Source organism: Pogoniulus pusillus, chromosome Z (assembly GCF_015220805.1).
Source record: "Pogoniulus pusillus isolate bPogPus1 chromosome Z, bPogPus1.pri, whole genome shotgun sequence".
Taxonomy (NCBI): domain Eukaryota; kingdom Metazoa; phylum Chordata; class Aves; order Piciformes; family Lybiidae; genus Pogoniulus; species Pogoniulus pusillus.
In genome coordinates, this window is record NC_087309.1 from 37,262,854 (window position 1) to 37,279,369 (window position 16,516).

At 43.3% G+C, this 16,516-nt stretch overlaps 1 protein-coding gene across 1 annotated transcript in view; it reads left to right on the plus strand.

Moving 5' to 3' along the window:
• Positions 1-16,516, plus strand: part of ADGRV1 (adhesion G protein-coupled receptor V1) — a 450,458-nt gene that overhangs the window by 128,682 nt on the left and 305,260 nt on the right. The window contains 7 exon segments of the mRNA XM_064176319.1: positions 1,093-1,234; positions 1,728-1,990; positions 13,711-13,886; positions 14,642-14,766; positions 15,164-15,330; positions 15,412-15,555; positions 15,992-16,099. Of these exon segments, the coding sequence (XP_064032389.1) occupies positions 1,093-1,234; positions 1,728-1,990; positions 13,711-13,886; positions 14,642-14,766; positions 15,164-15,330; positions 15,412-15,555; positions 15,992-16,099 (1,125 nt within the window).

Here is a 16,516-nt window from a genome sequence, read left to right on the forward strand (position 1 = left end):
GAGCAGTGAAGGGGAAGAGGACCTGAGGGTCCTCCTAGAGGATGGAAGGCTGCCCATGAGGCAGCAGTGTGCTCTTGTGGCCAGTAAGGCCAGTGGCACCCTGGGGTGTATTAGAAGTTCTGTGGTTAGTAGGTTGAGAGTGGTTGTCCTCCCCCTCTACTCTGCCCTGATGAGGCTGCATCTGGAATATTGGGTCTCAGTTCAAGGACAGGGAACTGTGTGAGAGAGTCCAGTGCAGAGCCATGGAAATAATTAAGGAAGTGGAACATCTTACTTATGAGGAGAGATTGAGGGAGCTGGAACTCTTTAGCTTGGAGAAGAGGAGACCGAAGAGTGAACTCATTCATGTTTATAAATATGTAAAGGGTGAGCGCCAAGAGCACAGAGCCCCAGGCTCTGCTCAGTGATGCCCGGCAACAAACAGGACAAGGGGCAGTGGGTGGAAGCTGAGGCATAGGAAGTTCCATGGAAGCATGAGGAAGAATTTTTTCACTGTGAGGATGACAGAATATTAGAAAAGGCTACCCAGGGGGATTGTGAAGTCTCCCTTCCTGGAAATATTCAAGACTTGCCTGCATGTGTTCCTGTGTGATCTGCTGTAGGTGGTCCTGCTCTGGCAGGGGGGTTGGACTGCATTATCCTTCCACCTCCTAACATTCTGTGGTTTTGTGATCAGTAGCCTGAATTTTCAATGTGTTCCAATTGCTTTGGTTGTATGAATAGAATGAGGTAAAAGTAGACAACTTAAAATTCGTTTTATATTAATCTTATTTTGCTATTTCATTTAAAATAAGGCACACTGTAAACTCTCAAACATCTATCCAAAATACAATTCTATTTAAACAAGTTCCTTTAAGATTTCATGTAAGGTTTCTCATTTTTAATGACAGAACTTTGAAAGTAAATCTTGCTTGTCCTCATTCTGCAATGTAATTTTATCTTGTTTCTCTGTTTTTAAGAGACAAGGAGATTACAGCCCTGTTTACCTCCTTAGTTTTCCTGTGTGAGACAGTTATGCTTTCCTTTAGTTGAAAAATTCTGTGTGCGTTAGCAGCTGTTAAGTATTCAATGCTTTCTGTGTTTCAATGCTAGACCCTTTTTTTTGCTGATGGAGAAAGGAATAAGTCTATTGTGGTTACAATTTTTGATGATGATATTCCTGAAGGTGATGAGAAGTTCCAGTTAATTTTAACAAATCCCTCTTTGGGACTGGAATTAGGGGAGAACACAGCAGGTAAAACCTAGTTTTGATGTTCCTATTCTTTACAATTATGTGTTGGTCATTTTAATTTCATTCTTCTGATTAATCGTATTTCAGAAAATGCCATTTTCCTGCTATGATAGGCCTTTGTGCTCCTTTACAAAGCTCTTAAACATCTCTATGAAATCTATGCAATTTACATTACAATGTGTAAAATAAGGAATCAGGAAATGAGAATGTGAGCTTTTTAATGAGCCTAAGATCTTTCTGTCTACCAATCTTCCTAGATAAATTAGCTATATATTCTCTACAAGTAATAGTATGGACTTAAAAGTGTTATATATACACTAAAGGAAGAATGATTTTGTGTTCATAGGTATTTTATTTTAATATATATTATTTATATACATATATTTTAAAATGTACAATTACATTTTCCTGTGTTAATTAGTACTTGTGAATTTACATTTTACCATGTTAATTTATGTTTGTAAATTTAATGTTTCTATGATTTGTTTCTCCAAAGCCACAATTACTATACTTGCCAATGATGATGGCCATGGAATTTTGTCATTCAATAACAGCGATCACTTCTTCTTAAGAGAGCAATCAGCTCTCCATATGATGGAGAGTGTTGCAGTATTAAACATTATTAGAGAACCTCCTCAGGGGATATTTGGCACTGTGACTGTGCAGTATCTTGTAAGTGAAATTAATTCTTCAGAGGCATCAGTGGACTTGACCCCTTCTCAAGGATATATTGTGCTGGAAGAGGGAGTCAGATTCAAGGTAATGTAGTTATCACCAAAGAAGTGAAGCTTTCTTTTTCCTTTTTTCTTTTCTCTTTTCTCTTTTTTATTTTTTATTTTCCCTTTTTTCTTTTTCCTTTTTTTCTTTTTTTTTTCTTTTTCTTTTATCTTTTTTCTTTTTCTTCCTTTTTTCTTTCATTTTCTTTCCCTTTTTCTTTTCTCTTTTCTCTTTTCTCTTTTCTCTTTTCTCTTTTCTGTTTTCTTTTTTCCTTTTTTTTAATTTTTCTTTTTTCTTTTTTCCCCCTTATTTTCTTTTTTGTTCTTTTATTCTTTTTTCTTTTCTCATTTTTTCTTTTATTCTTTTATTCTTTTTTCTTTTCTCATTTTTTCTTTTTTTCTTTTTTCTTTTCTTTTTTCTTCTTTTCTTTTTTCTTTGTTCTTTTAGTCTTTTTTTCTTTTTTCTTTTTTCCTTTTTTCTTCCATTTTTCTTTTCTTTTTCCTTTTCTTTTTTTTTGTTCTTTTATTCCTTTTTTTTTTCTTTTTTTCTTTCATTTTATTTTTTTTTCTTTCATTTTAATTTTTTTCTTTTTTCTTTGTTCTTTTATTATTTTTTTCTTATTTATTTTTTCTTTTTTCCTTTTTTATTTTTTTCTTTTCTTTTTAATTTTTTTTCTTTGGTTTTTTTTTTTTTAGATTGTTGGCAAGATTTCATAAATGTCTCCTTTTTTCCTTGTATTTATTTTTTTCTTATATTTTCCTTCATTTTCAGAACAAATTGAGTTGGGAGTGGGAGCACATCAAACTTAGATTTGCTTTTCTGTAGATGTTTCTGTCTTTGTAATAAGCTAGACTGAAAACAATATAATGGGTGTTAGAATGTTTATGTATGCATAGTAACATTTCTTTACGTATATTCAGCAGGTAGCTGAAGCACAATAATTGAAATTAAATGATAGTTTAATGATCTGGCCTGAGCAGTGTCCTGCAGCAGCTCTGAGTCTTAGAAATAGAAAATTACTTACTCTGCTAGGAGTACTCAGCTCTCTCCCTCTATGCTGTTCCCACAAAAATGACAGCTAGCTTTAGTTTGTGAAATCCTGACCTGCATGAAGGTTACTGGAAGTTAGTTTAGTTTTAATTTTAATTTATATCTTCATTTATTTTATCTTATTTTTAAACATTTATTTTACTTTTATTCAATTATTTTTGTTATTGAAGGTAAAACCAGTGTCAGATTATTGCTGGTGGGGTACCATCCAAAACAAACCCTTCTGGAAGCACTACTTTTCCTCTTCTGAACTTTAAATCCATTCAGAATCACAGTTCTGGCCTGTGTCATGCCTGTGAGAAGTCAAAGACTTCTTAAAACAGTTTCTAAATTGTCCAGGAGCTAGTTTAGTTGCCAATGGTAGCAAACAAAACCCAACCTGACTGAGATGCATTAGGAGATCAGGTTGCTCTACAGAGACTATAAATTACCAAGGAATGTGTGGAATGAATAGAGAACTCAAGTGTGGAAAAAAAATGCATCTCAGAGGGTCTTAGGATGAGAGGGGGAAAAGGGAGAGGGAAAAAAATAAAACTAGATACGCTTATCTTAATGTTGCATCAGTGGAGGTCACCAGATGGTGACTTCAGAGCCTCAGCCTGAACCGTCTGTGCCTGACTTCTGTCCTCTCCAGTTTCAAGATCTTCTGTTCTCACTGTGGCTATTCTCACATGAGTACTGGTTGCTCATGGCTTGGATGAGCGGACAATTCACTTGACTGATAAAGGGCTGAACGGCTGAGCCTAAAGAGTTGTGGTAGAGATAAATTCTATTTAATGGCAATCAGAAGTGGTGTTCCCCAGGGATCAGCGTTCTGGGCAAGAGGATTGAGGGCACCCTCAGTAAATTTACAGACAACACCAAAGTGGGAGTGTTGATCTGTTTGAGGGCAGGAAGGCTCTGTAGAGGGATCTAGACAGCCTGAGGCCTGTGGTATGAGGTTTAGCAAGGCCAAGTGCCAGGTCCTGAACCTGGATCACAACAACCCTCTGCAAAGCTACAGGTTTGGGGCAGAAAACTGCCTGGCAGAAGAAGATCTGGGGGTGCTGATTGCCAGCCAGCTGAAGATGAGCCAGCAGTGTTCTTAGGTGGCCCAGAAGACAGCAGCATCCTGGCCTTTATCACCAAGGTTTGACAGCAGCAGTATGGCAAGGATTGTCCCTTTGTATGGGCACGAGTGAGGCTGCACCACAAACACTGGGTTCAGTTTTGGACCGCTCACTAGCAAAACGGCATTGAGTTACTGGAGCGTGTCCAGAGAGGGCAGCAAGGCTGATGAAGACAAGAACAGGTCTTGTGATGAGCAGCTGAGGGAACTGGGGTTTGTTTAGTCTGGAAAAAACGAGGCTGAGGGTAGAGGTCATTGCTCTTTACAACTCCCTGAAAAGAGGTTGGAGCCATGTGGGGTTTAGTCTCTTCTCCCAGATGACAAGTAATAAGATCACAGTATCACAGTATCACAGTATCATCAGGGTTGGAAGAGACCTCACAGATCATCAAGTCCAACCCTTTACCACAGAGCTCAAGGCTAGACCATGGCACCAAGTGCCACGTCCAACCCTGCCTTGAACAGCCCCAGGCACAGCGACTCCACCACCTCCCCGGGCAGCCCATTCCAGTCTCCAATGACTCTCTCAGTGAAGAACTTTCTCCTCACCTCGAGCCGAAATTTCCCCTGGCGCAGCCTGAGGCTGTGTCCTCTTGTTCTGGTGCTGGCCACCTGAGAGAAGAGAGCAACCTCCTCCTGGGCACAACCACCCCTCAGGTAGTTGTAGACAGCAATAAGGTCACCCCTGAGCCTCCTCTTCTCCAGGCAAAACAATCCCAGCTCCCTCAGCCTCTCCTCGTAGGGCTTGTGCTCAAGGCCTCTCACCAGCCTCGTCGCCCTTCTCTGGACACACTCAAGCATCTCAATGTCCCTTTTAAGTTGGGGGACCCAGAACTGAACACAGTACTCAAGGTGTGGTCTAACCAGTGCAGAGTACAGGGGCAGAATGACCTCCCTGCTCCTGCTGACCACACCATTCCTGATGCAGGCCAGGATGCCACTGGCTCTCTTGGCCACCTGGGCACACTGCTGGCTCATGTTCAGGCGGGAACAGAGTGTTGCCATCCAAGCCATGGGCTGACAGCTTAGCCAGCAGTTTGCTGTGGGGGACAGTGTCAAAGGCCTTGCTGAAGTCCAGACAGACCACATCCACAGGCCTCCCCACATCCACCAAGCGGGTCACCTGATCATAGAAGGAGATCAGGTTAGAAAGGCAGGATCTGCCCTTCCTAAACCCATGCTGGCTGGACCTGAGCCCTTTGCCATCCCTCAGGTGCGCTCTTATCACCCCCAAGATAACCTGCTCCATCAGTTTCCCTGGCACTGAGGTCAGGCTGACAGGTCTGTAGTTCCCAGGTTCCTCCTTCCGACCCTTCTTGTGGATGGGGACCACGTTGGCCATTTTCCAGTCTCCTGGGACCTCTCTGGTGAGCCAGGACTGCTGGAAAATGATGGAGAGTGGCTTGGCCAGCTCAGCTGCCAGCTCTCTCAGCACCCTGGGATGGATCCCATCTGGTCCCATGGACTTGTGGGTGTCCAGATGGCTCAGCAGGTCCTGAACTAATTCTTCATGATTCTACAGGGGAACACACTGCTCCCCGACCCCATCACCCAGTTCAAGAGTCCACTTGCCCTGAACTCCTCCCTCCTTACTGTTGAAAACTGAGGCGAAGAAGGCATTCAGGACCTCAGCCTTTTCTACATCATCAGTTATAGTGTTCCCCTCCTGGTCCAGTAAGCAGTGGAGGCTCTTCTTGCCCTTCCTTTTAGCGTTGATAAATTTATAAAAGTGCTTTTTGTTATCTTTCACGGAAGTGGCCAGCTGTGATGGTTTGGGGGTTACCCCGCCCCTCCCACACTTTGAATTTGCCCCAGCTAACTCAGACGGACCCTGGGAATATAGATGAAGCAATTTATTTACAGCTAGCAGAATTTACAAGCAGCTATTTACAATATATACAGTTATATACAATTATATACAGAAATATACAAAGGATAAACAATACAAAAGCACAACTCCCCTCCCAGAAACCTGAGTCCCCAGGAGGGGTTCTCAAACCACCCCAACACCTCCCCCCGGCCCTCTCAACCTTACCCCAGTCCTCAGGAAGAAAAGAGGTGCAGCCAAGAGGTTAGGGAGCAAGGTTAGTAGGAGCAAGGTTACTGAGGTGTGACCAGGTCTAAGGCAAAAGCAAGAGTGAGAGACAAAAATGGAGAAAAAGTCTTTCTTCTTCCCAGAGTTCTCAGCGTGACTGTGAGAGAAGTTGACATCAATTGTTTTCATTTCACTGCCCATTATCTAGTTCTGTTACCAAAACATTCTAGCTTGCTTCAAACTAGCACAATCCACCCCTGTCTACTTCGCTCAGAGTATCGCTGAGAATTATCCAATCTAATCTAAACCAATATTTACACTAAAACAATATATACAAGTTCAGTTCACACTTCAATCAGATGTAGGTGATTCAAAAGCTCAGAACAGGGACTCCCAGATGATGTTGGGTTCGTGCTCACGTACTGTAGATTCTATCGTAGATTCTCTCAGTGTTGGGCGCCGATGTTACCTAGAACAGAAAACTCCTAACAGCTTGAATTTAAACTCTCTCAGCTAATGTTAGATTTCTCTGTGGAATACACTGGATTTCACCATTCTCCTGCATTACCCAGTATGTGTGACCAGGACCTTCAGCAGAAACCACCCCTCGGACAGGTTTCCCTTCACCCGAAGGAGAAAATACCCAAACAGTTTTCCCTAACAGATTCTTCTCATGTACAACAGGAACTTTATCACCGTCTACTGTTTGGACCAAATCTGATTGTGCAGGTCCTGCTCTGTTTACTGAACCTCTACTATTTACCAACCAGGTAGCTTGTGCTAAATGTTTGTCCCAGTTTTTCAGAGTTCCACCCCCCATGGCTTTTAGGGTGGTTTTCAGCAAACCGTTGTAGCGCTCAATCTTCCCTGAAGCTGGTGCATAGTAGGGTATGTGATAGATCCATTCAATACCATGCTCTTTGGCCCAGTTTTTCACAAGATTGTTCTTGAAATGAGTACCATTGTCTGACTCGATTCTCTCTGGAGTTCCATGTCTCCACAAGATTTGTCTCTCCAAACCAACAATGGTGTTACGTGCAGTAGCATGCAGAACTGGATAGGTTTCCAACCATCCAGTGCTGGCTTCTACCATCGTCAGCACATACTGCTTGCCAGAACGAGATCGAGGTAAAGTGATGTAGTCAATCTGCCAGGCTTCACCATACTTGTACTTTGACCATCTCTCACCATACCATAAGGGCTTGATTCGCTTAGCCTGCTTAATAGCAGCACAAATGTCACAGTCATAGATGACTTGGGTGATAGCGTCCATGGACAAGTCAATTGACCTATCGCGAGCCCATCGGTATGTTCCATCTCTGCCTTGATGTCCAGATGAGTCATGGGCCCACCGAGCTAAGAACAGCTCACCTCGGTGTTTCCAATCAAGGTCAATGTCAAGATCAGAGTTGGTATCAACTTGAGCAATCTTAGCAGCTTGGTCTGCCTGCTGGTTATGTTGATGTTCCTCAGTAGCTCTGCTCTTAGGCATGTGTGCGTCTACGTGCCGCACCTTCACTGGAATTCTCTCCAGCCGTGCATCAATGTCCTGCCATAGATCAGCACACCAAATAGGCTTTCCTTTCCTCTGCCAACCATTCTTCCAGTCCTTCAGCCAACCCCATAGAGCATTGGCTACCATCCACGAGTCGGTGTAGAGGTAAAGGATAGGCCAATTCTCACGTTCAGCCACATCAAGAGCAAGTTGAACAGCTTTTACCTCAGCGAACTGACTGGATTCTCCTTCTCCATCTTTCGTTTCGGTAACTCTCCTGGTTGGACTCCAAACCGCTGACTTCCATCTTCGCTTGTTCCCAACAAGACGACAGGAACCGTCTGTGAACAAAGCATAGTTCTTTTCCTGATCAGAGAGATCACCATAGGGAGGAGCTTCCTCAGCACGAGTTATTTTCTCCTCTGGAGGTTTGGAACAGTCTGTGCCTTCCGGCCAGTTGGTGATCACCTCCACCAGACCAGGTCGGTCAAGATTACCCATTCGTGCTCGCTGGGTTATCAAAGCCATCCATTTAGACCAGGTTGCATCTGTGGCATGATGTGGTGATGAACCTTTGCCCTTGAACATCCAGTTAAGAACTGGAAATCTGGGAGCTAAAAGCAATTGTGACTCAGTTCCAATCACTTCAGAAGCTGCTTTCACTCCCTCATAGGCTGCTAGAATCTCTTTCTCAGTTGCAGTGTAATTTGTCTCTGAACCTCTGTAACAGCGTCTCCAGAAACCAAGTGGACGACCACGTGTCTCATTTGGAGCTCTCTGCCAAAGGCTCCAAGTTGGACCATTGTCACTGGCAGCCGTGTACAGAATGTTTTTGATGTCCGGACCAGATCTCACAGGTCCCAGGCCCACTGCATGGACTACTTCTCGCTTGATCTGATCAAAGGCTGCTTGTTGTTCAGGTCCCCACTCGAAATTGTTTTTCTTACGAGTCACATCATACAGAGGTTTGACAATCTGACTGAAACCAGGAATGTGCAGTCTCCAAAATCCCACCACACCAAGGAAAGAAAGTGTGTCCTTCTTACTGGTGGGAACTGCCATGGTAGAGACTTTGTTGATCACATCCTGAGGAATGTAACGGCGACCATCCTGCCACCGCACTCCCAGAAACTGAATTTCTTTGGCAGGTCCTTTGACCTTGTCTCTCTTAATGGCAAAACCTGCTTGCAACAGAATGTCAATGATTTTGTTACCTTTCTCGAAGACTTCCTCAGCAGTTTGGCCCCACACAATGATGTCGTCGATGTACTGGATGTGCTCTGGAGCTTTACCTTTCTCCAGTGCATTGTGGATGACTGAGTGACAGATGGTTGAGCTGTGTTTCCACCCCTGAGGCAAACGATTGAACTGGTACTGGATTCCTCTCCAGGTGAATGCAAACTGAGGCCTGCACTCCTTTGCTATGGGAATAGAGAAGAAAGCATTAGCAATGTCTATGGTTGCATACCACTTAGCCTCCTTCGATTCCAGCTCGTACTGGAGTTCCAGCATGTCTGGCACAGCTGCGCTCATGGGTGGCGTCACCTTGTTGAGGGCACGAAAGTCAACTGTCAGTCTCCAGTCGCCCGTAGGTTTGCGCACAGGCCAGATGGGACTGTTGAAAGGTGAATGAGCTTTCTCGATGACAGCCTGACTCTCCAGTTGACGAATCAGCTGATGAATGGGCAACAAAGAGTCACGGTTAGTTCTGTACTGCCTATGATGAACAGTTTGAGTTGCAATTGGCACTTCCAAGTCCTCTATGTCAGGATGTCCCACAACTGCAGATTCATCAGAAAGTTCAGGTCTAATAGACAATTTCAATTTATCATCCTCAATCTCTACAGATGCTATTCCAAAAGCCCATTTGTGACCCTTAGGATCTTTGAAACAACCTTGTCTCAAAAAGTCAATTCCCAAAATGCAAGGCGCATCAGGACCAGTTACAATAGTATGTGTCTTCCACTCTTTACCAGTTAAACTGATCTCAGCCTGTATCTTAGTTAACTCTTGAGATCCACCAGTGATTCCAAAGATAGAAATGGACTCTGTCCCCTTACAATTAGATGGCAATAAAGTACACTGAGCACCTGTGTCAACTAAAGCCCTGTATTTCCGAACTCTTGAACTGCCAGGCCACCTAATGAATACATTCCAATAGATTCGGTTCTCTCCACTATCCCTTTCCTCCTCCTGGCTGGAGGCAGGGCACCCCTAATGCTGAACATGGCATGTAGGGTGTACACAGTGATTGGTGTTGTTGCGAGAGGAACTGCAACTGTTGGAACAATTGCAGTTGCTCTCAGGAGCTGAAGAAGTGGCAGCGACTTTCCTGGCATTGCTGCCTCTGTTTCTGCCACTCTGCAGATCCCTGACCCTCTTTGAAAGAGCTGAAGTAGGTTTACCATCCCATTTGTTCATGTTCTCCCCGTTCGTGTCACGCAGAAGTATCCACAGTGACGCACGTGATTGCTGCTGTCTGGGTGGAATTTGTCTCCTCCTGGGCTGGAATTGCCTTGCAGGAGGTGGGCGTCTGTTCCTGACTGCAGAAACATTCACCCATTCAGATGATGCAGGAATGGTATCCTTTACCAGATTGGTAATGTTTTTAAGATTCTCCTTCAGTTCTTTCATGGTATCCTCAAAACCATCTTTCATGCCCTTTATTTCAGAAGTCATAGTTTGTATGGCACAAACTAGACCAGAATGTGACAAGCTGTCCTCAATCTGCCTGAGCTGGTCAGTGAATTCACCAACAGTGAAAGATCTTCCATTATCACTCCTTGAGAGAAACTTACTGGCCAAGATGTTAGCATAGGATGAAGGAGCAAGCTTAATCAGCTTCTTCATGAGACCTGTTCCCAAAGGAATATCGTCAGGCTCATGAGTACCATGATCTCCATAAAGCACTTCCTTCACAGCAAACTCCTTCAGAAGCTTAATTCCCTGCTCAATGGTGTTCCACTTCTTGGCAGCCCATGGCAAATCATCTCGGGAAGGGTATCTCATAGCCACAGCCAACAGAAGGCGTGTCCACAAGCTAACCCTACCAAGAGGACTTGCCAGGTGTTTGTCCACTCCACTCTCCTTAGTGAGTGGTCCCAGCTGCTTGGCAGACTTGTCTCCTACCTGCAGAGCATTAGCACCAATGCCACGGCATCTCACTAGCCAGCTTAAGATTGGCTCACCTGATTCCCTTGTGTATTCCTTCCTAACTTCCCTGACCTCTCTGAGTGGATCCTTGGAGCCTTGGATGTCATCTTCCACCTCCTCTTCTTGTTGTTGTTCTGGTGGCGCCGGGCCTAACACAATCTTCCTCATAGCATTCCTAAACTCATTGGAACCATCCTCTCTCTTGGCAGCTAACCTCACTGCGCTCCTCTCACTTGAGTATTGTTGTCTCAGCACATCTACAAGGTCTTTCAGACTAACTATCTCCTCCTCTTCCTCCTCTTGCTGATCACCAGAGGTCCCCTGTCTTACATCCTCCTGTGAACCACTCTTTGTCTTAGCTTTTGCCTTAGCAGGTGCCAGAAGGGCCTGAGCAGCAACAGACTTGGATGTGTCTGCTGGAGGGTTTGAATCTTTAGGAGTCTGACTTGGAGGATTTGAATCCTTAGGGGTCTGACCTGGAGCATTTGAATTATTGGAGGTCTGACTTGGAGCATTTGTATCCTTAGGGGTCTGACCTAGAGCTTGTGAGTTCAAGTCTGCCTTGCTTTTAACAGGAGGATTTTGGTTCTGGTCTGCTGGCTGGGGGTTTGAATTGGCTGAGCTGGTGTCATTAGGATTTGGACTGACTGGGCTAGCGTTACCAGCACTAGCAGTGTTATTATTTGCCTGTCCTCCTGGGATGCCTGCCAACCCTGACGTGTTTTGATTGTTGCTAGGAACATTCTGATTTTGGGTACTTGCCTGTGCTCCTGAGGCTCCTGCTAAACTCTGCGGCTTGTTTTGGTTATCCTTATCATTGTTTACGTTAGTGGCAGGAACATTGGCTGTGTTCCCAGCACTTGGAGAAGGAGGGGCAGAGGCTGGCAAGGGGGAAGCCGATAACTGTGTTCCCTTGTTTTGCTGTGAAAGAGACTGCTTCTGAGACACAGAATTTTTCCTAGCTCTTACAGAAGCTGGTTTTGAATTTTTTACCAATAATGCCAAAATTAATATGAATATTAAAATCATGAGGCAAATATTAAAAACTGTGAGAAGAAAAACAGTTTTACACGAGCATGTACCTATGCAAACAGTTGGAATTCCTGTCTTAGGCTGAATAACTCTCATTAGAGCCATATTTAAAGCAGAATTTCCATTGATTGTCACATTACTGACCAGAGCTCCTGTAATGTCCTTTGTAATATTCTCAGAGATATTAAAACCAGCATAACCAAGAATCAAATCACCCCAGCTCCAGAACATATCTGAAACCTTAGCTTTAGCCTTATTATAAGCCAGATCAATGAAATAAGCAACAATTTGACCTTTTAACCAACTAAATGCCAAGAAAACAAAACCAGACCAGAGCAATGCACCAACCAAATACAATAGCTGCTTGATTAGCTTCATCTTAATTCCCAGAGCTAATTTCCAATCACTCAAATATCTATCCCCACGTTGGGAAAGCCAATTAAAAAATGTGATGGTTTGGGGGTTACCCCGCCCCCCCACACTTTGAATTTGCCCCAGCTAACTCAGACGGACCCTGGGAATATAGATGAAGCAATTTATTTACAGCTAGCAGAATTTACAAGCAGCTATTTACAATATATACAGTTATATACAATTATATACAGAAATATACAAAGGATAAACAATACAAAAGCACAACTCCCCTCCCAGAAACCTGAGTCCCCAGGAGGGGTTCTCAAACCACCCCAACACCTCCCCCCGGCCCTCTCAACCTTACCCCAGTCCTCAGGAAGAAAAGAGGTGCAGCCAAGAGGTTAGGGAGCAAGGTTAGTAGGAGCAAGGTTACTGAGGTGTGACCAGGTCTAAGGCAAAAGCAAGAGTGAGAGACAAAAATGGAGAAAAAGTCTTTCTTCTTCCCAGAGTTCTCAGCGAGACTGTGAGAGAAGTTGACATCAATTGTTTTCATTTCACTGCCCGTTATCTAGTTCTGTTACCAAAACATTCCAGCTTGCTTCAAACTAGCACACCAGCCTAAGTTCTAGCTGGGCCTTTGCCTCTCTAATTTTTCTCCTGCATAATCTGGCTATCTCCTTAAACACATCAGGAGAAGCCTTCCCCTCCTTCCAGAGGTGATACACCCTCTTTTTCTCCCCCAATTCCTTCTGGAGCTGTTTGCTCATCCAGGCTGGTCGCCTTCCCCGCCGGCTCATCTTTCGGCACATGGGAACTGCCAGCTCCTGTGCCTTTAAGAGCTCCTGTTTAAAGTAGGTCCAACCATCCTGGACCCCTTTGTTCTCAAGGACTGCTGCCCAGGGGACTTTGGAAATAAGTTTCCTAAGCAAATTGAAGTTTGCCCTCTGAAAGTCCAAGGTGTAGGTTTTGTTGTAGTGCCTCCCTACCTCCATGCATATTGAAAACTCCACTAACTCGTGGTCACTACACCCCAGACAGCCTCCCACTGCCACATCTCCTACCAGCCCTTCTCTGTTGGACAGCAGCAGGTCAAGCTGAGGTTGACCCCTAGTAGGCTCACTTAACAGCTGAGACATGAAGCTGTCCTCCATGCACAGATAAAAGAATGCAGCCTCATGTTGTACCAGTGAGGTTAAGACTGGGCATAAAGACCTTTTCCCCAAAAGGATTGTTAAGCTCTGGAACAAACTTACCACAGAAGTGGCAAAGTCACCATTCTGGGAAAGATTTAAAAGCTGTGTAGATGTGGTGCTGAGGGACATGGTTTAGTGCTAACCTGGCAGTGTTGAGTTCATGATTGTATTTGATGATCTTAAAGATCTCTTCCAACCAAAACAGTTCCATGGTTCTGTGAGTCTCCTGTGCTCCCAAAAAGTCTATGGTGAAAGAACAGAAACAGCAGCATATTTTGATAGGGTTGTGTCATCACCGGCTGTCAAGTCTCAACAACTTTTTTGTACTTGTTTCTTTGTCAGACACTGCACATTTCTGCAATACTGGATGAAGAACCAGAGATGGATGAGCACTTTGTTGTCACCCTGTTCAATCCAACTGGAGGAGCCAGACTAGGCACCAAAGTGCAAACTATGATTACAGTATTACAGAACCAGGCTCCACTGGGGCTTTTCAGCATTTATCCAGTTACAAATAGGTATTGAACACTGATTCAACAAAAGGGAGGTGTTTCACATTCACTGTAGGTGGTGTCACAGAAGCATGGTATCTCTCTATAATTTTGGTTTCCATCCATCCCTTTAAAGATAGTCACTCAATCCTACTGTAAGAAAAAAGTAATTTTGAAAAGGACACTTCCTGTATACTGCTATGCAGAAGAGAAGAACACTTATAATAGACCTGTTCACCATCAGAAATGTCAATTTCTGCATGAATTTTTTCTTTGAAATTAGTGCTTTGCTAGTTCCTAACCATTCCACTAATAGTAGCCCGTATTAAAAGTTCCAAAACTCAGATAGAAGTCCAAGAAGACATGTATTTTATAATTTATTTATGGTTTTATGTTTTTATAATTTGTTTATGGTTTTTTAAGCTTGTGTGAAATACACTTTCACTCAGGCTAGCTTTCCAGAAGCAAAATGAACCATAGCAAAGAATATTTTCAACAGCCATTCACTTTAAACCATGAAGATGGTGTATTAAATTTCGTGATTGGTTTAAGATTTTGTTGTTTTTGCCATTGTTTTGCCAAGATCTTCTGCTAAAAAAAACCCACAAACATTCAACAACATTAACTAATGTAGTTATCAGTTTGTCATACAGCAAAATCAGGTATTAACTATTTTCTTTTAAAATTCTGTTGCATACACTGCCCTGGAACTGATTGTGCTATTAAGGATTTTGTTTGCACACTACAAAAATAATACATTTTGTCATTATTTTCACATTTAGGACAAATTTCCTCATAGTTGAAGAAGCCAACACTACAGTTTACTTGAAGGTTTCACGGAGTAACGGGCTCAATGTGTCTGTCAGCGTGGAGTGGGAGACAGTGTCGGATACTGCTTTTGGCATCAGTACGTTGGCTTTACTGAGTGTGCACTGCTGTTGTCAGAGTGGATTGTCCTGGGCTGCAACTTATGTCTTTAAGGACCATGGAGTATGGACCTCCAAGAGGTCCAGAGTGACCATAATTCTTTTGTCTTTCTCTATTTAGGCTGGTAGCAAAGCTAGTTCTCCCTCTTCCTTTCCTCTCCTTCCAGGGAGATAAGCTCTCCTTCCAGGGAGGGACTCTCTCCTATATGGTAACAAGGGGGGAGTATCCCAGCCTGTTTGTCCTGACTAAAGCTGGGGAGCAGTCAGGCCTGGCCAGCCCAAGCTAGCCTAGCAATGGGTTAGGTCTAGATTTTGGTAGGTGAATAGTAGAAAATACATTGGAGAGAGTGAATAATAGTTTCTTTTTCTACATTTCAGGGGGTAGTATCAGTGTCCTGTCTACCTTGCAAAGTTTTGTAGAAGAGTCAGCATCTGGTTGGTGTTTCTTCACTTTAGGAGAAATCCTATATGGTATTCTGATGCGTACATTTCCAGCTACATTTTCCACTCTCTACCAGTGGAAAGGAGTTTTTGTTCCTGTTGAGGTAAATATTTGATTGGAAACACTGGGTGTGCTGCTTAATGAATAATTAAGTCTCAGTGGTACTATTTTATTCCTTTTACAGAATTTCAGTATGTGGAATCCTAAGAGCTGTGTGTTTTTCCAAATCCATGCCTCTCCCTACCTTGTGATTACTCATGGAGGAGACAGACAGGGAGCTTCCAACAACAGCGTGTATACATTCACGCCTGGACACAGGCTGTTGAAGGTAAATTGGTTGTAGTCACAAAAATCATGAAATACTGGGTTGGGAAGGACCTCAGGAGACCCTCTAGTCCATCTATGTTTGAGGGAGAAAAACCCAGTGTGCAGGGGCCCTGACACTCTGGTCATCTCTTCTGGTTTTATATATGTATGTTGAGTGGGGGGCAAAATTACTTGAGATGAGGTGAAATAAATCACGGAACAATGAAGTCACAGAACATTTTGTGAAGGTTGATGAGAAATACATGGTGTTCAGTTCATAATAGACACGTTCTTTAAACAGTAAAATTATATCTCACAAATATTAGATGATAGTAACATTATTTTGTGTTTTATGTCTCCTATGTAATTTTGCCAGTTTAGAGAATTCCTGTATATATGTGTGAACTTGTCACTTGGTTTGACTCCCAAACATCATTTTTGTTGTATTTCCCTCACAGACACAGACTCTTTCTATTCTGGGTACCAGACATGTGGAACATTTTTCTGTGGATGAGGAGGACTATTTGATTTTTTTGAGTCACACGAACAGTTCCAGTTCCATCCAGGTTAGGATGCACTTGTCTTCTCTGGCTTTAATGTTGGTAGTTTGGTTAGTTTTGACTTTGAAATGTGTAAGACTGCTCATAGAATTGTAAAATCGTGGGGGTTGGAAGAGACTTTTCAAGTTCATTGAGTCCAACCCCCCTGCCAAAGCAGGATCATGTAAAGCAGGTCACAGGAGTGCATCTGAATGAGTTTTTAATGTCTCCAGAGATGAAGGCTTCAGAGCCTCTCTGGGCAGCCTGCTCCAGGGCTCTGTCACCCTTGCAGTAAAGTTTTTCCTCACATTGAGGTGAAACTTCTGCGTTCTAGTTTGTGCTGTTGCCCTGTGTCCTATCATAGGACACCACTGAAAAGAGACTGGCCTTCTGTCAGATATCTGTGAATTTTAATAAAACAACTATAAATAGATATTTCTGAAA